Below are 19,257 nucleotides of genomic sequence, written 5' to 3'. Positions count from 1 at the left end.
AAGGGAGGATTGACTGCTGAAAGAAGAGAGCAGGGTCAGAATCCAGAATTAATGGCTGTATGGGACTCTCCATACAATCTAAGGCAAGTGACTTAACCTTCTTTGCCTAAGTTTCCCACCAGCACTGTAAGCTGTATGTACCTGCCTTCAAGAAACCTGTGATGGGTATTTATGCTGTAAAGTACACTCAGAAGGAATCAGCTTTTTAACAGCTAAGCTTTATTACTTAAATTAAGGAGTGTGTTTCATTTCCAGGCCCAGACACCAAACTAATGCAGAACAGTGGAAAAACAACTTTTAAACGGACAAGCATTGATCGGCTCATGAATGTCCTTGTGTTACTGGTGAGTCTGATTTATGTACCTTCGTTTCTTCAGATGTATTCATCGTTTTGAGATGATCCACCTCTTTGTCCACACAAATGAGGAAATATCAAAAGTGACTAATGATAAAAATTATGCAATAATTGTTAGCAGCCTGAGTTCTGCAGCACCCCTGCCAGCCCATCTTGGAAAGCAAGGCCGTTACATTGGCAGCCTTAAGGACCTTCTGAGATTGTAATTTACTCTGATTTTCCTTGTTCTGCATTTTTTGTGACAATCGTTTTGAAGACTCCAAATGCCTTCTTTCTCTAGTAGTTTTGTCATTTTCTATTTAAATAAACATTAGCAGTTCTCCCTCTTCCACCTGATTTCTTGGCATCTCTGCTGACGTCTGCACAGGACTTGGTAATTGAATTTGTTAATTTACATGATGTAGCTTCTGACTTAACACATTATGGTAAAATAATAGACATGGTCTCATTAATACTCAAAAACTGGTGTTTTTAGCAGCTGGGAAATTTGAGAACACTAATCTTACATAGCAGGCACTCTCCTCAAACTGGAAAACAGATCTGATTTGAGGGGTAAACTTGTCAGTGGTTTTAACAAATGGCAGAGAAATGGAGTAGAAGAAAACTGAACAGGGAATTTGGAATTTAGTGTTCGATTATGATTTGCCAAAGCTCCTTTCACAAGTCAGAGTCCCACCCAGAGATTCCAGTCTGTTTGGCCTCACTTCATGAACACAAACAAGATGAATTTACCTCCTGGCTCTGTTTAAAAAACTGAGCAAGTTGCAGCCAATTGCATCAGCCTCTGCCTGGGTTCTTGGGCTCTGATGGAGATAAGGGTGTGTTTTTCTGCTTTACGCATTTTAAGACACCTAACATTTTGGTGTCTGAGTAAATCCCTCAGCACCAGGCTCTTTTGCACACCCAAGGGGATGTGGCATCAGGTCCTTCCAGCTCTTTGGGTGTCGAAGGTTACAAAGCATGGTCATAAAAAGAGACAGTATGTTGTGCTCTTGAGTTTGGAAATATAAAGCAGCCACCACTTGCTATAAATAGCTTATTTTAAGTGTAATGAAACTTGTTCCACATTAACAAAGCTGTTTTGTGGCTAATTGTTCATAGAACTCCCAGGCCCAAAGCAGTACTTAAGAAGGGCTCACCAAAGAAGTCCTGGTTACATGTTGTCATGGTCTATCCCAACAAGGATTAATAAGGAGTGAACCTTTCCAGATAGCAACCATAGATGTTTGGAAGTCTTTCAAAGGAAGGTATCTAAGAGAAAAGTGAATGTTCCTCCATTGGGAAAGCACTAGTCAGCTCCAGGAATTCTTTTTCTTCCAGAACCTGGTTTTCACGAGGCTTGAGGGAGCATGTTTTCAGAGAAATAGGTCTGTCACTTTCATCTCTTAAATAACTTTGTGCTTCAAATCCTGGAGCAGAACACAAAGTGCCAGTAAAAAACCTGAGACAGTTTTACTTCATAGTCCAACAGGAAATGTTTGTCAAAAGTCAGCTCCTCTTCACAAAAATCCTACCCAGTCCTGCAGAAGATCTTTTGCAGGCAGTGCATGGGCAGGACAAAGAGAGGGATGATGCTCATACTGGGAAGCCCCATGACCAGGCACAAGCCTATGATCAGGGTTTTTTCACATCCTTCTCCTGCAGAGCTGTGGTTATGATTACAACACCCTGCACACAGTTGTTTCTCTGCACAGAAATTAATCTCCAGGGCCACTGTCAACTGCTCAGTTTTTTGCAGTTGTCTCAAACAGTATGTTAGTTAACTTCATGTAAGCATGATTATTGCACACAAGTTGAGTGTGAGGGATGACTTGACACACCAAATACGTATAAACCAAAATGTACATAAAGCAAGTGTGCTTGTAGGCAAGATCTGCTGTGATACAGGATAGTTCAGCTGCTGTCTTGCCCTATGTGTATTTCTGTTGCTGAATCACACATTGAATTTCATACATGGATTGTGATATTCTACAAACTGAAAATTTTTAGCCTGTGGGGCAGTGTGGAATCATTCAGGGTATAGTAGTAAGATCTTCTAATTAACTTCTTTTACAAGAAATTTACAGACAAGTTCTGCAGAGAGAAGTAACAGTTTTTACTTGACCAACAGAAATATCTATTAAAATAGATAGAAATGGTAGGAAAAACTATGATACATCCAGCAAAGGGCCAGGTAAGGTCCTCCAGGCAGTTTTTATTACCAAGTTGCAGCCAGATATTTGAGGACCCATAGCTCAACTCTGTCGAGATTGGATGTTCTGAAGCTATCTGCCCATGAGCACCTTCTTTAGGTGTCAAGTTTGGACTTAAATCCCATGCTGTTCGAAGTCCTGTGATATCAGATTGCCAGACTCTGCACTATATAATTTTGTCCTTGAAGTAAAAGTGTCATGACTTTGCTGGTTTTCTTCCTTCACCCCTAGGAACATTTTCCTGTGATTGATGCTGTCCAATCCAATTTCATAAGGGTCTTCTGATTAACCTGTATGTAATAAATTCCTTGTTTCTAAAACGCAATGTTTGTTTTTTGTTTGCTTGTGTTTTTTTTTTCACAGATCTTTGCATTTCTAGCACTGATGTGTCTTATTCTAGCCATTGGCAATGGCATCTGGGAGTATGATAAAGGCTACTACTTCCAAGTCTACCTGCCATGGGCAGAAGGTGTCAACTCTGCCTCCTACTCCGGCTTCCTCATGTTCTGGTCATATGTGATCATACTAAACACAGTGGTGCCCATTTCACTCTATGTCAGGTATGTGCTAGAAGCTCCTTTCATGTTTCTTCTTGGAATTTAGACATTTAGATTTTTGCCTTAGCTGAGAGCAGCATTTTCCCTAAACACAAATGCAACCTCATTGTGGATGACAGCACACAGCTACAGCAATTCTTTTCTTATTTCTGCTGCCTTTGGAGGTCTTTAATAGGGTTGGAGGAGGGACAGAAGTGAGCCCTGAAAGAGAAGATGATTTTACATTTAAAGGGTAGGCGTAGGTGTAGGATGCTATAGGAGTAAGTCTGAAACCTATGGTTAGTGTCCCTAGGTCTTTCCCACTTGCACTGCCCAAAGTGAATTGCATGTTCTTTGCAGTGGTTGTAGGGCTTGTGCGAGGAGTGGATTGCCAGGTAAGTAGGTGTAATCAGGTTGAGAATCCATAGTACTTGTGCTATGTGAGCAGAGTGAATGCTGCCACTTCCCGGAGGATATAGTGCTATGTTGGTTATTGCAGAGAGGCAAGTAGTAGTAAAGAGCAGGCAATGTGTCCATGATGCTCTCAAAACCTTGACTGTGGGGTGTAGACTGACTAGACCGGTGTAGCTTATCATTGCACCTAACTCTTCAGACAACTTCAGACAAGCTACTAAGACACTCTTTTATGTTGGTAAATATGAGGAATTAATCGCATTTCAGGTCAATAAAAAATAAGTGTAAGTTCATGTAAACTGCAAGCTGATGTGTCTTCTTGGTTGTACTAAGCTACACAATGACTTGCTCGTTGTAGAGCTCTGTGTTGTTTGAGCTGTGGCTGTGCTCATCCCGCAACACTGGGGTCAGCCCAGCCCAGAGCCCTGCTGGAAACCAACCCCATCTGAGCATCACTCCCAAAACTGTACCAAGTGAAACCCATTGCTCCTGCCTTGTTTTTCAGTCTGGAAACTTCAGAAACTCTTCAAATACATTTGTAAGATGTTGTTTTATAAATAAGGAATTTACTATAAACCTAACAGACCATTTCAGTGTGACATGCTTCATCATTGCATATAAATTGCATGGCTACAAGCCATTTAAGGACAACCTGACGAGTACACCCTGTCATTACTTTCAAAACTGTCTTCTAATCACAGTCGTTAATGGTCATGCTGAAGATAGTGTCCCTTAAACTAATCAATATTCCATCACCTTCTCTTTCTGTTTCACCAGTGTAGAGATCATACGCTTGGGTAACAGTTTCTACATTGACTGGGACCGTAAAATGTATTATCCACTGAAGGACACACCAGCTCAGGCCCGTACCACTACACTCAATGAAGAGCTGGGGCAGATCAAGTACATCTTCTCAGACAAAACAGGAACTCTCACTCAGAACATCATGTGTTTCAATAAGTGCTCCATCAATGGCAAATCCTATGGTATGTCATCTATCCATCTTATTCTCCAAGTTTCATTCCATTGTGTGCCTGTTTGTTCACAGAGACTGTGATATCTAGAAGAGAGTGTCTTGGAAGAAGCTGCAGTGATCAAGTGAAGGGCTGACCATGAACGACATCACTTGCATATCTTAATAACTGTTTTCTTATCCCTTGTTTCTCCTTTTTACCATGTTTTTACCTCCCTTTTTCTGTCCCAGTATCATCCAAACTAAAGAACTAGCACCTCATTACTTTTCCTCATTGGTCCCAGTTTTACTACATCTGTACTCAGATTTGGGTTTTTTCTGGTATGGCTACCTAGGTAACCTCAGCCTTTTATGGTACTATTGACATGGTTACCCAGGTATTGCTAACTTTGCAAAGCATAACGCATAACTAACTCCCCCTTAACCACTTGTGAAATCAGCCATTCCTCAAGGGGTTATCTGCAAATTTTGTCAGCCTCTCACACTGTCATCCCTTACATTCAGCAATATCTCAGGTCATGAGGAGAGGTTTTCCACATCCTGTTCAGAAAGCTGAACAGGATGATCAATGGCCTTGTCCTTTGCCTTTAAGGTCTGACATACTTCACCTACCAGAAGAGAGAAAAGTTTGTAGAGAGCTGGAAAAAATGGGAAACAAAAATTCTCATCTCTGTTAAATCCTAACAGAAAATGACTTAGAGTGGCTCCCACATTGTATGGCCCCGGGCAGTTTTCTTCATACTACTCAAGAGGTGCTAACAATTCACAATCTGACTAATTGGTTATCACCATTAAATTCCTCAAGAGAAATTAGTCACAGCTTATTCAGAGATTGATGCTTGTTTTGCCTGTGTGAGACGGGCTGATGACTAGTGTACCAGAAAGCATGTCTTTTTTTCCTCAGTGCTATCAACTAGCCTAATAAAAAAAGTTGTTTCTTTCTATAAATCTTGTTTGGTGTATATTTGGAGACCAGCATCTCTCTAACAGCACTACTATGCTAGCCAACATTAGTGCTGCTAAACAGTCGGAAAATACTGTCTGTTCCTTCATACATTCTCAGCTGACATTTCCAAAGTGGCTGTCACCACTAGGGTAGATAGAGGGTTGGGGTTCAAGAAACGAAGGGCAAATATTTAGAAAGAAGGCAGAAGGTCTACTGCATATAGTTTTTTAAATGCTTAGCTGCTTCTTAGGAATGTGCTTTGAAGCTGCTACTCAGAGGCATATAGGAAAGCCATGCCAGAAAGTACGAGTTAGTACCGCTGCCATGGAAGGTACACCAGAAGCTTGAGCTTCCTATTGGGAATAAGGTGTCCAAAAGCTTCTCAGTTACAATTCTCAGGGAATCAACTGATGTGCAGGTCTCAGTAGATATGACTTCTCTCTGTAGATGAATTTCTCCTACACTCTCAGGGCCTTTGTGAAGAAGTACAAGTACCTACAATTGACTTTGGTCACATTTGAGGTTGCTCATGCAGGTATGGATCTACCATTCATGCAATTCTCTGCATTTTAGACTTATTTCAATCCAGCGTTGAATCTGGCTGGGCTGAGCAGAGTCCAAATCTTCCAGGTGAAATTATTCTTCAGGTAAAAGAAGTCTTATTAGTGTTTCCTGGAGATGACATGTCTTCCATTTCTGTGACCAGATCATCAGTTCAGGGAAAATGAGCCTTACTACCTAGACATATGAAGAATGGGCTTTGACAGCCCTTTCTCTGTAGCTGTTCAGGGACTGTTGTAAACCCAGTAAGATCCAGGAGCTGGACTTTGTCTCACATTCCAAAGGGAAGGTATAAGAGAAGACATCCCCTGAAAGCACCTTCATTTCCCACCTAGCATTACGTCCTTTCTGGGTTCAGCTTGAGCCAAGTGTTCTTTACCCAAATGCCAGTCATTTCTATAGTAACTGCTTTGTGTTTCAAGCACCAGTCAGTCTCCGTATTTTGTCATGGATTAACATAGAAACTGATTGATATGATTCATCAGACTCCAGTGCCCATGTCAAGATATTTACACTTACTGAAGCTTTTCAATTAGACACTAGCTTCAACACACTTTGACCAGTTTTTGTCGTAGAGAAGCTCAGAGACTACACTTACCTGGAATTTGCGTCTATAACCTGTCTTTCTTGATTGCAGGTGATGTGTACGATATGTCTGGGCAAAGGATAGAAATAAACGAGGTAAGTGCTCAAGTGCTATCAGGATCTGAGCTTTCACTGAACCTGCCGCCTGCCTAAGTGCTAATGGACACAACCTACACAGGCATAGTTCATGCTCTTGACCCTCCAAGAACTGATGCTCTTGACCCTGACAACAGGGATGTGTGTTATTATGGATGTCAGAGGATTGCCAGCATTACATTCCCTTCTAATGTCATTCAAACCTGCAGGCTGGGTAGCCTGAGTGCCCACTATTCCCTTAGCTTCACATGACACCCTTGTGCATGCACAGTTCCTCTTGAATATTTGCCCTTTGATGTTTGTTGGAAACTTGAACATTGGTGAATTTTATTATCCTTGACAGTTAATTAAAGCTTTCGTTGGGAATCAGCGAGTTTAGTTCATGTTGCTAACAAGTTAACTGCCAAATTGCCCCTATGTCTGGGTATTGGGAAGTGTGAAAATAAGCGACTTTTCCATTTCTCTCTAGCCTCTGCTTGCTGGCACAAACCCACATGTCTTGGATTTCTAAAATGTCTGAAAACTGCAGTAATCCAAGTAACAAACGTCAAGATGATGATGAAAATCCCACTCCTTATTCCAGTGATTCATTTCCAGGCCGTTTAAAACTTAAATTACCCAGTGAAATTGCCCATTTGTGCTGAGCGCTGTGCCTCCAGACTGCCCTTTCTCAGGCAGCAAAAGGCAAAGGGCTGACTTGCTTGGGGAGACATGCTTGTCTCCTGCCAACTGCCTGCCAGCAGCTCCTCCTGCCCATGATACTCACCGGAGCAGAGCCCTGCTGCCCACATGGTGTGGCAGTACCTGGACCTTGCTGCACAGGCGAGTGTGCCTGGGGTGGGTCTGTGCTCTTGTGGTAAATCTCAGCTTGCAGAGGTCAAAAGGATGCCTCCCACCCTTGGAAACAATGAGCTCATCAGGGATGGGGTGAGAGCTGGAATTGTCCTGGGCAGGCTCGGCAGTGCATTCCTCCATGACACATCATGCTGTGAGCTTCTGGCCGTTTCTCCAGTATGTTCCCCTCTGCTTGGAGCTCCTTGTTTTCAGACTAAATGTGCAGCGCCTGTGGAGCTGAACTTTCAAATCACTTCTCTGTATAAATATTTTTTCTATAACAGGATTTTTTCTTGCTTTGGTAGAACAGGGTGGAGAGCACAGCCTTTTGAATGGTTTTAAATCGGGCTTCCATATCCCACTATCACAGGCAGCCATTGACATGAGGAGTATGATGCCTCCGAGCAGGCATGTGTTTAAGGCAGGCTTTTCTTTGCTATGAAAATCTTCTGTTGGGGAGTCTGTAGGATCATTTGCTGTCATACAGAGAGGCATCTTTACCTAACAGGTTTCTTAGTCTCAGTGCTGCTCTGAAAGGCACCTCAGGTGTCTGTCCTCTCCTGTGATTCAGTACCTTTCTAGTTACCTAGGCTCACCAATCTGTGTCATGAACAGCCCTGCAGGAGAGGGCCCTTTGTAAATATAAGGCAGTGCGGTTACCATGGGCAGGTACTGGCTTACAGACACATGAGAACTCCACAAATAACACTGAGCCATATTTTTGCAGAAGACAGAGAAGGTTGATTTCTCATACAACCAGTTAGCCGACCCGAAGTTTGCATTCTATGACCATAGCCTGGTTGAAGCAGTGAAGCTGGGTGACGTCCCGACACACAGGTTCTTTCGGCTGCTCTCACTCTGTCACACAGTGATGCCAGAAGAGAAGAATGAAGGTGAGGACTGTTGAAGACACCAGACTGAATGGTTATGTTCACCTTGCACTACAGTATGTCCTCTCTCCACAGAAGCTGTTACTGGTCCTTTTGGCTTCCTGGTGACTTTCTGTAGTATATGGCTACACATAAATCAAAGTCTATGATTCTATGATTCTATGTCTTTGGAGATGCCACATGGGAAGAGAAAGGACCAGGGTCTCCATGCTCTGTGTGTTCCTGTAGTGGAGCTGACACTACTGCAAACACCACATCTCAGGAGTGTGGAAATTGCAGGTGCCACAGCTTCCCTGAGGCGGCATGTGGCTTGCCCCACTCTTTCTCTACTCTGCACCGGGTCCCAAAAAGTAAAGAACACAGAGTACCTATCTACTAGAGACTCATTAGCTCCTACCACTCGGTGTTCCCACAGGTACTGAGTCAGCCTCCTGACATCCCAGACTGAGTAAAAACTGTGCTTTAAAGGCTAGAATCATTAACTGATACATACAAGCTGAAAAGACTGGTGAGAAGAATATATGCAGATAGTCATACATACTGGATAGAAGAATACATATGTAGTTACATATGTAACTAGAAGTGGGTTAAACTCGAGAAGTTGTCCTCTCAAAGAGATCTATTGGACGCCAAAGGGAACGCTACACATCCCAGAAGAGCCTAGGGGCCTTCTTGCACTGGCCTGGAGGATGGGTTAATGGGACTTGATGGAGACATGTGGATTTAAGGTGCTTTTTTGTGCTGCACCTCTGGGGATAGACAGAAAAGCAGGGGGTTAACTGCTATATAATGTCTTTGATTTTGTATCTGTTTAGCCTCAGAAACAAGGCAGAAGCCACATTAGGTATTTTTTCTTGCATGTCAGGTAACTTGGTGTATCAGGCCCAATCTCCTGATGAGGGAGCCCTCGTCACTGCTGCCAGAAACTTTGGATTTGTATTCCGGGCTCGCACGCCGGAGACCATCACCATTGTGGAAATGGGAGAAACAAAAGTCTACAAACTCCTGGCTATTCTTGACTTCAACAATGTTCGCAAGAGAATGTCTGTTATTGGTACGTTCCCTTTGCTCCCTTCTTTCCTTTCTCACTTTTTAAGCTCTCATACCTCATACTGCTATGATGCCTTTTCCTCGTTCGCAGTTCTTGGTGAATAACATTTACTTCTGAGCTCTTGAGATGGGCTGCTTTGACCTTTCAATTACACAGCAATGGTGCTAGATAAAAACTTAGGCAGGTGGGGAACATCATAACATTAGGACCACAATGATGGAACAGACTTTTACAAATGCTACGCTCTTTAATGTATCTTTCTTCCCTCGTTACAACACAGGAAAGGTCTTCCTTCTAATCAGCTTTAAAATTATGAACAAAATCTAAGAAAGTGGGAAAGGAGAAAGCAAGGATGAGTAGAGAAGCACCGTTTCCTGGAAGGAAAATGCATAAGTGATTCAAGAAATCTCATGTAGCCTTTATCAACCCTCCAGCATCCTCAGCTATCTCAGAGCTAGGATGTCATAACTGTAGCAAGAGAGTGGTGTTACCTTGACTGGCAGGAACAGTAAGAGCTGCAGGAGGAGTTCACTCAGAACAAATTGTTCTTGACTTTTGAACACAGATGTCCAGCCTAAGGTGCTGCCTATAGGAAATACATAGCTCAACAAAGCATCTGCTCAGACCAATGTAATATGGGTACAGTTTTCTGTGCTGCTACAACTAATGTGGAGAGCAGTTGCATTATCTTCTTTTCTAAGCAAAGCTTGTCTTGATTCCTGGGAATCTGCCAAAACCTGATGGAGTTTAGACACTTCTGAAAACCTTTCTTTTCTTGATAGAAATGCTTTGAACCCTAAGTGCCTCAGTCTGGGATCTGTAGCGTTTCTTTTTCCCTTCCTTATAGTGCGGAGCCCAGAAGGTGACTTGACTTTGTACTGCAAGGGGGCTGACACCATTCTTTATGAGCTGCTTCATTCATCCTGCGACTCTCTTAAAGAAGAGACCACAGAACACCTGAATGTAAGTGTTTTCCTCCACAGTACCTCTCTGCATTTGATGATTTCCCTTTCTCCAGTAGGTAAATGTACTTTGTGTTGAGATAAAAAACAGGTTTCAGAAACACACATGAGCACCAATTTTTTAATTATGGATTGGAGAGGAAAATTAGTGTCTGAAGCCTTAGGTCTCAAATCAGTTGTCTAAGCATGGGCATCAGGTGCCGTTTGAAATGCTCCAGGACATCTGAATGGCACATACAATGCAGGGTGTTCAGAAGACCTGTATTTCCCTGGAGTAGCTAGAAGCCAGGCAGGATAACACCTGAAATGAAACAACACATCTGTGTTTTGACAACTAAATTCCCTCTAAGTCTGCTGTTACACCACATACACCCAATGCACGCCTTGGATTAGCATAACTCAGGTGATCAGTAAAGGGCCACAGAGCTATTCACATTCTTGAATACAACTGAGATTTGCAGTGATTGTGATCCAAGAGGTCTCAGTCAGAAGGGACCAGGTAGGTGCTGGGACATATTCTCACTCACCTTCCCTTTTTCCTGACCATATGGAGGAATATTGACTGGGCAGCAAGAAAAATGCATCACTCAAACTTTTGGCTTTTTACATTGTTGATGGTGTGCACTGGGAGGTGGTTACTCATGTAAGGGGATGCTTTGGCCAATATTTGCTCCCCCTCGTGATGCCAGATCATGCTGGTACTGTGCAAAGCCCAAGGTGATGAAAGGTTTTGACAGAGGGGTTATGCAATAGGAAAACCATCTCTGCTCACTGCCTGGGGGAGCCAGAGAATATTGCTGGCAAGGGAGAGGGCAGAGAGGAGCTGATGCACCTTTATGTCAAGCCTGGGGAAATACCTCAGTTTTCACAAATGGATCTCTGTTATTCCAACACTGCGATCCATACCGTCAATCATACCTCTGCGGAAATCAGTTAGAAGGACTTGCTGAGAAGGACTTCTAGCAGTTAGAAGGACTGACTGTGCTCATGCTGTGGGTTTCAGACAGCATTTATACACTAAAAATTTTGAGCCCACATCTAAAATTCAAGGGTGTGTTCAAGGATGTTTACTTAGCATCCAGTGTTCTGAACCTTTTGTTGAGAAATATGAGCCCGGAAAACAAGTGCCTGGTTAATGTAAAGCTTTAGAACCAGAAAGTAGGAAAGCCCTTTTGAATTTGTTCTTTATAAGGACCATGGATAGCAATGATAAAGTGGTCTGGAACTAGTCTTCAAAGAGTACCCCCTGGTTTGTAATCTAAGGTGTGGTTTGTTCAGCCATCCTCTTGAGACCTTAGGCAAGAAGCTTTTACAGGTAGCTGTTTGCTTTCCAAGGGTCCTTTGTAAGCAGACTGTCTGTCTTTGACCAATTCTGCCCTACCACTGTATCGCAGGAGTTTGCTGGTGAAGGTCTGAGGACGCTCGTGGTGGCTTATAAAAACTTGGAAGAAGAGTACTTTCAGGACTGGATCAGGCGTCACCACGAAGCAAGCACTGCCTTGGAAGGACGGGAAGATAAACTGTCGGAGTTATACGAAGAGATTGAAAAAGACCTCATGGTTGGTGTTTCAGGGAATCTGGGCCAAGCCCTGGGGGAGGCAGCGAGGATGGTGGTTTGTCAATAAACTGCTCAGTATGACTTCAGTAAGCATTGCTCTGCAAACAGCTCAGTGGGTTGTGTGACAGGAGCAGTTAAGAATATGGCAGTCCTGGGTTTTCACTGGCACCTCCATCAGGAGCCTGTAAGCAGAGTGTCAGCCACCAGTGTAGGGGAATGGTTTTATTTTAACTCATGTGGGTGTCGGAGTAGCTTTCTCGTGATATAAGTGACATACCAGAGCCTGAGGGAGATGACGTGGACACAAATATTTCATAGCTATCCTTTGTATGTGTGAATGGCTGATCTATTTATTTTCCTGTTTTTGAAATGGCAGGCAGTGAATAATCCCCAGTGCCCTTCCATTTCAGAGAATGTCTTCTTTGTTCTTGCAGCCCTGGGCAGGATGGGAAGGTGATGTCCATGAACATGTTTGTGTCAATTTGGAATAGGGCTAAACTGTGATCTTCAAGTCATTCTTCTCTCCCTGAGTGTTGTTACAGCTTTTTTAATGCCCTGGGGAGGTCTGCCTGTGTTTTAGAGCTGTGAATAATGAATGAAAAGGATGTGTGGGATCTGAGGGGAAGCAATTCAGCTTTTGCACTCACAGCAGTGCTTTCCTGAAATTTTGGAAATCCAGGGAGCTGCACCTTTGCTCCTTCCATTAGCTGTATGCTCAGGATGCCAGCAAGGCCTGGGATGGGACTTTGATGGGACAAAGGAGCTGGATGAGACAAAGGACTTGGGATGGGACAAAGTCCCAAGGCTGGGACTTTGAACAACCTGGTCCAGTGGAAGGTGTCCCTGCCAGTGGCAGGGGATTGAAACTAGGTGAGCTAAGTCCCATTCTAGGATTTTATGGAGAAGCAAGTGCGAGCTGAGGAAATGCTGACATCCAGAACTCTTATAGTCCGTGGGGCAGAGCCCGCTGCCCTTCTGGGTCCCAACAGAGCAATGGAAAATGTTGATCCTCCAGTCCAGAGGATATATTGTGCAAATGCTCTATGGGTCGTGTTCGAAGCATGAAGGACAAGGAGGTTTAAGAGGTTAAGGGGGCCAGCTGCTTTGCAAGAAAGGGTTATGAAGCTCATGGCTTGAATAAAGAAAAGGCCATGTACTCACAGGAGGCAGAAGTGTGGTTCGGAACAGGTCTGTCTCACCAGACCTTTCTCTGTACTCCGTACAGAAGTGCCTTTACTTCCTGAAGGTGCTCTGGGAAGAACAGAGGGTGGGTGTAGGAAAACCTGGCTTTTCACAGAGAAATGGGTGTGAGAGCCAGAGTTAGCAAGGAAGTAGATGGGTGTAGAGGTCTCCCAAGCATCATAGTCTGGTTGACGGGCAAGAGAAGTCCTTGTGTGTGGCAGGCTCATGCTAGGGGCCCTAAAGGGAAGTAAGGATATAAAAACACAAGAGGATGGAACATGGTTGGATTTAGAGAATAGTAGTAAAAATATTGATTGACCTAAAAACTAAGGAAGATCCACAGTGAGGAAGGCATAACGACAGTTCCTCCAGCTGCTCTCACACCAGGTTATAGGCAGCTTGCCAACATCATTATTGTGCCTTTCTGCAGCTCCTGAAAGGCAACGGCTGTGGGGAATGCAAGCCCTTGCTCTCTCTTCCTGGTCACATTAGGCATCAGTGTCCATCTTTGGGCTTTCAGCTCAGACTCAGGCTGCCAAGGCTGAGGAGGTGCTCTCAGGAGGTGGCTGTGTATGCTACAGGCATTTAAGCTCCTGTTAGCTTAATAGCCCAGGGACTATTGTTGTAAAATGTGGACCATGCAGTTCTGAGGACCCTATAAACAAGTTCTGTCAGAGCTGTTGTCTACGTTGGTAACATTTACAGATGGTGAATGATGAACATCCCAGGAAGCCAAAAGGTATCTTGGGCTTAAAGCCAGCTTCTGAACTGAGTCTCCCAACAGCAGGAGGTAGGTGGTAGCAGATGCCGTCTAAATCTGAGCTAGCAGTGAAACCTTCATGCCCTTCTGACAATAGGGTAAAACCACGAAATGTCTCCAAAATGCAGGAAAAGCAGTAACTTTAAAATAATGCAGGTTTGTGTCCTGAGCAGTCCGTGGTTTACTTGTGTGACAGTATGGAGCAGAGCAGGGACAGGTCTGTTATGGGATAGAGATGATGTTCAGCAGCCATAGGAGAGCTGCAGTCCAGTATAGCTAAGAGCAAGCTCCATGTGAGAGGATGTATATGGAGGTTTGGGGACACAGATACACAGCTGTCCCTGTCCCTCAGTTAAAGCTCTGTCTGCTGTGAAAGGAACATGTGTCCCCTTCACCCTGTGGGTCTTCCAACATGTTGGCAAACAACTTCATGCATGTTCATGGTTAGGGCTGTGCTCCGTACAGTAAATATGCTGACGAAGAATGAAAATCAGCACAACCGTATTCCTGGATTTGTTTGCTTGAGTCATTACTTGGAAGTCTAATGCTTTCTCCTTTGCTAGCAATGGGAAGACTTACCAATTCACTGACATTTTCTGTTAAGCTTCTAGGTGCTACAGCGATTGAGGACAAGTTGCAAGATGGAGTCCCACAGACAATTGAGACTCTTGCCAGAGCCAGCATTAAGATATGGGTTCTCACTGGCGACAAGCAAGGTAAAGGGGCTACAGCTTTGGGTGTTTCTCTTCCCTCCCACTGGTGGGATGGCTCAACTAAGACGTGTTCTCATTCTTTTTTCTTTGAAAGCTGCACAGAAAACAAACTTACAAGGCTTTGCTTCATCAGCAGCTTGGCAAAACTCTAGTTATCTGGAATTAGATCAGATAACTGTAGCTACTGCTTGTTCTCAATTCCTATCCTGAGTCTGGAAGCAGTGTGAAGTCAGCATCCTTTGCCTTAGGAGAGGTGACAGAGAGCATCCCATAGACCCTGTCACGTGCTGTGAAAAGGTCTCACTTTAGTAGTCAGCCATGCTGGTGAAGAAGGTGGAAAAAAAATCTTTCCCTGCTTCCAGGAACTTTATTGCTAAAGTGGATGTTGGGTCTGTCTCAGTTTTGTCCTGGTGTTACTGATCCAGAATAAAAATGGAGGAAACCTAGACTTTTGGAGAAAGCACTCAGTTGGAAAGAATGGTAAATAGACTCGAGTGAATTCTTTTGGAGAAATAGTAACTTTGCTGAAACAGTAGCATTTCAGGGAGGCCAGAAGTGTTTGCGAGTAACTTAATCCAAGAAATGGGCAGAGAATTATAGTGAAAAATGAAACATTTCATTTTGTTGTGTTCCAAATGTAGTAGTTTTGCTTATGATATACCAAAATAATACTTTCTTTTTTTTCCCTGAATTTTCTGAGCAAAATGTCTTGATATTCTGCTTCAGAACTATAGTTTGGGGCTTTTCTGGGAGTATAGAGAGGAAAAGTTAAAAATCCTGAAATTATTTTTTGGAATCAGCTTGAAATGTCTGTTATTGCCAAAGGATGTTTTAAGTTTTTTCTTTTTGGTTGGAAAATTTTTCTTCTGTGGCCTTATGAAGCCCACTTAGAGGAGATATGCTGCTACATCCATAAAGGTGTCTCTCCCGGCTGTCTTAAACTGTTACCTCTGAAGTGCTCAGAGCTCTTTGGTGTGAGAAAGAGAGCTTTCAGCATGTGTTTCAAAAGGCCACGAGCTGGTAGGTGAGTTTGGGGCTGCTAACATGGTCATCTTTCTGTTTTTTCTTTCCCAGAGACAGCAATGAATATCAGTTACTCCTGCAACTTGCTGAATGATGACATGGACGATGTTTTCGTTATTGAAGGCAGCACATCTGATGATGTGCTTAAGGAGCTGAGGTAAATGGCTTAAATATATGGTTTTACTGAGGTGCACTGACATTGTGTTTTGTATTATTCCACTTTTTTTTTTTCCCAATGGGCTCTACTTGTTGCAGTTCATTCAGGGACCTTTGGTAATCTCCCTGGAAGATCCAGCAGCTAAGCACAATGTAGAAAACTCCTTTGAGGATAAACTCTGAAGCTTCTTGATCCAAAAGGTCAAATCTATGTAAACGTGTAAGAAAGTGGAGTCAGGCAAGCAGTATCAGCTGACATTTGACAACTGATCTAGAGCTACAAAGCCTTTAGCTCCAGGCTCAAGATACGCCATTTCTCCACTGCTATTGCCAATCACAGAATACTCAATTCATTTTGTCTCCTCCCATGGCAGTGGGTCAGAACTAGGTGATCTTAAGGTTCTTTCAAACCCACACCATTCTATAATTCTATGATTCCATGATACACATTTCAGTCCTTTGTCTGGATGTGGTCATTTCCTAGTATTATCTGGAAACCTACCTACCTTCCTCTCTAGCCTCAACAGTAGACATGATTTCGTAGGTGGAAAATTGGATAGTTTTTTCAGTCTTTTTCTCTTTAAATAGGTGGTTGCCAGGTAACTTGTACAGATAATTTGGATTCCTTTTGGGATGTAGTCCTTCATGACACTCAGATGATTTGTTTGGCTTTCAATCAGCACAAGTTTAGCACACGCTTGTTAAGAGTTTCAGAAGCATGGGATGATCTGCACAAACAGCATCAGCTAAACTATGCATGTTGTTGTCGGGATAAAGGAGAAAGGGTAGCATACAGTTTTTATTTTCATAAGGTTGTTTTAATAAAACATAAATATTTTTATAAGCCTTTCATTATTATTCTGGATTTTTTTTTTTTTTCTTTTAGGGATGCAAGGAGAAAGATGAAGCCAGACTCTTTCCTGGACAGTGATGAAATCACCATTCAGTTTGAAAATTCTTCAAAAAAACCCAAAGTTTTACCTGATGAGCAAGCAAACGGGGTTTATGGTCTGGTTATCACTGGCCACAGCCTGGTAAGAAAAGTTCAGAGACATGTTAGGGCTGAGTTCTCTGAAGGACTTACTGTGAATATCAAAGAGATGTGGGATAGCCCCCTGCAGATGCCACTTAACTCTTGACATGCTGGAAGTCTGAAAATGCTTTAAAAAAATATTTTTTTTTCCTAACAGAAGATTAGATCCAGTGGTTTTTTGAGACATAAAAGGCGATAGGCAAGGTTTCAGAAGACTGGAACAGTGAAGAGATGGCCTGATGTTAGGTGAACAAGAGGGGTTGAATAGTTGGATGAATTTTCATTTCCAGAAAGATGCTAGAAGAATAATCAGGTCATTTATGGCTGAAGCAAGAAGATACGATAACATCATACATGGGTTTCAAGTATGACAAGAACGTATTCTGCTACATATATCCACATTTAGCATGTATTTAGTAAATGTAGCCATATTTAGTATTATAACAGACACATTTAACAGATAGAATATATATCTTATAACTTAACTAATAAATTGTTTGATGTTCTCTCCCATGATGTTCTTTCAAGCAAACTAAAGTAATATAGGCTAGATGAAATTGTTAAGTGGCAGATGCAAGACTGCTCGGAAAGTGTGGCTTTTAAGGGCTCACTGTTGATCTAAAACAAGAATTAAGTGGCATCTGCAGGGGGCTATCCCACATCTATTTGATATTCAGTGCTTGCAATAAATATTTAAAAAAAGAGCAGCTAACAGCAGGCTAGGAGAAACTGTAGGCATGATGGAGTTCAATGTTAGGGTTGAAAGCAATTTTAACAAATTGGAGAAAAGGAGAATGCAATTGAGTAAGAAGAAAAGCCTTGCTCTCCACTTTCACTAGACACAACATAATCAACTAGACACATACAAATTCAGAGATACGTATTTAAGAGCATCATCCATCCGTAAGACTTGTGAAGAAACCCTCCTGCTTCATTTGGCATCAGTAAAGTATTAGCTGAAATAATTACATTTATTTGGGCTATTTTCTCTGACAATATGTGAACCAACTAGAGAGAGTACAAAGAAGACTGCAAGAGCAGTCATACATGATCTGGAAAGCAAGGGGAGAACTGAGAAAGTTAGGATTTCTTAGCCTGGAGAATACTGATCAGTCTTGGTAGTACTCTTCAAATAATAGCAGGTAAATAAAAAAGCAATGGCATTAGACTGAGATAAGAGTTTGGGGTGAAATGTCTTCCTGGTGAGAATAGTGAAGCACTGGAATAGATTTGCCATCATTGGGAATTTTTTAGAGCAAGTTAAAGAAAAAAAAACAATTTAGATACATTCCAGCCTGTCTGTGAGAAAGACTTAGTCAGATCAGGTTTATTTGTGTCTTGTATTTTGCTTTCCCACACTGTGGGGAAAGCAAAGAAGTAGATTTCGAAAGAGACAGGAGGTGCTGCTTTTCAGAGACAAGATGCTTTTGTTCCCTGTGGTTGATACCTCTCTTGATGGCAGTCCAGCAAACCTAACCCCTGGCTCTTATACCAGCCCAGCAAATTGCTATATAAAAGATCTCATTTTACTCCATCTTTGGCTTGTGTGCCATGTATAGAAACCCTGGGCTAGATGGGACAGTTTCAGGCAGTGTCTATGTTGTCAAATACCCTTTTTTACACTAGCTCCCTCTAACTCCAGGGCTCTAATTCCCTTTTAGATCCCCACTGCAAAACAGGCAAGAGCTCTATCACAGAATCACAGAATCACAGAATCCCAAGGGTTGGAAGGGACCTCAAAAGATCATCTAGTCCAACCCCCCTGCAAGAGCAGGGTAACCTACAGTACATCACACAGGAACTTGTCCAGGCGGGCCTTGAATATCTCCAGTGTAGGAGACTCCACAACCCCCCTGGGCAACCTGTTCCAGTGCTCTGTCACTCTTACAGTAAAGAAGTTCTTCCTGATGTTAACGTGGAACTTCCTATGCTCCAGTTTACACCCATTGCCCCTTGTCCTATCACTGGATATCACTGAAAAAAGCCTAGCTCCATCATCCTGACACCCACCCTTTACATATTTGTAACATTGATGAGGTCACCCCTCAGTCTCCTTCTTCTCCAAGCTAAAGAGACCCAGCTCCCTCAGCCTCTCCTCATAAGGGAGATGTTCCACTCCCTTAATCATCTTTGTGGCTCTGCGCTGGACTCCTTCAAGCAATTCCCTGTCCTTCTTGAACAGAGGGGCCCAGAACTGGACGCAATATTCCAGATGCGGCCTCACCAATGCTGAGTAGAGGGGGAGGAGAACCTCTCTTGACCTACTAACCACTCCCTTTCTAATGCACCCTAAGATGCCATTTGCCTTCTTGGCCGCAAGAGCACATTGCTGGCTCATGGTCATCCTCCTGTCCACCAGGACCCCCAGGTCCCTTTCCCCTTCGCTACTTTCCAGCAGGTCACCCCCCAACCTGTACTGGTACATGGGGTTGTTCTT

At 43.0% G+C, this 19,257-nt stretch overlaps 1 protein-coding gene across 5 annotated transcripts in view; it reads left to right on the top strand.

Annotated features, from left to right (window-relative positions):
• LOC136004688 (phospholipid-transporting ATPase ID-like) overlaps window positions 1-19,257 on the top strand; it is an 87,650-nt gene that overhangs the window by 54,601 nt on the left and 13,792 nt on the right. For all 5 annotated transcript variants that reach the window (XM_065661422.1, XM_065661421.1, XM_065661425.1 and 2 more), the window contains exons 11-21: window positions 256-344; window positions 2,911-3,107; window positions 4,275-4,483; window positions 6,615-6,658; window positions 8,220-8,385; window positions 9,248-9,436; window positions 10,281-10,396; window positions 11,790-11,954; window positions 14,500-14,611; window positions 15,683-15,788; window positions 16,674-16,821. In XM_065661422.1, coding sequence (XP_065517494.1) covers window positions 256-344; window positions 2,911-3,107; window positions 4,275-4,483; window positions 6,615-6,658; window positions 8,220-8,385; window positions 9,248-9,436; window positions 10,281-10,396; window positions 11,790-11,954; window positions 14,500-14,611; window positions 15,683-15,788; window positions 16,674-16,821 — 1,541 coding nt within the window. The remainder of the gene's footprint in view (window positions 1-255; window positions 345-2,910; window positions 3,108-4,274; window positions 4,484-6,614; window positions 6,659-8,219; window positions 8,386-9,247; window positions 9,437-10,280; window positions 10,397-11,789; window positions 11,955-14,499; window positions 14,612-15,682; window positions 15,789-16,673; window positions 16,822-19,257) is intronic.

This window comes from Lathamus discolor, chromosome Z, assembly GCF_037157495.1.
Source record: "Lathamus discolor isolate bLatDis1 chromosome Z, bLatDis1.hap1, whole genome shotgun sequence".
Taxonomy (NCBI): Eukaryota; Metazoa; Chordata; class Aves; order Psittaciformes; family Psittacidae; genus Lathamus; species Lathamus discolor.
This window is presented reverse-complemented; position numbering and strand designations above follow the sequence as displayed.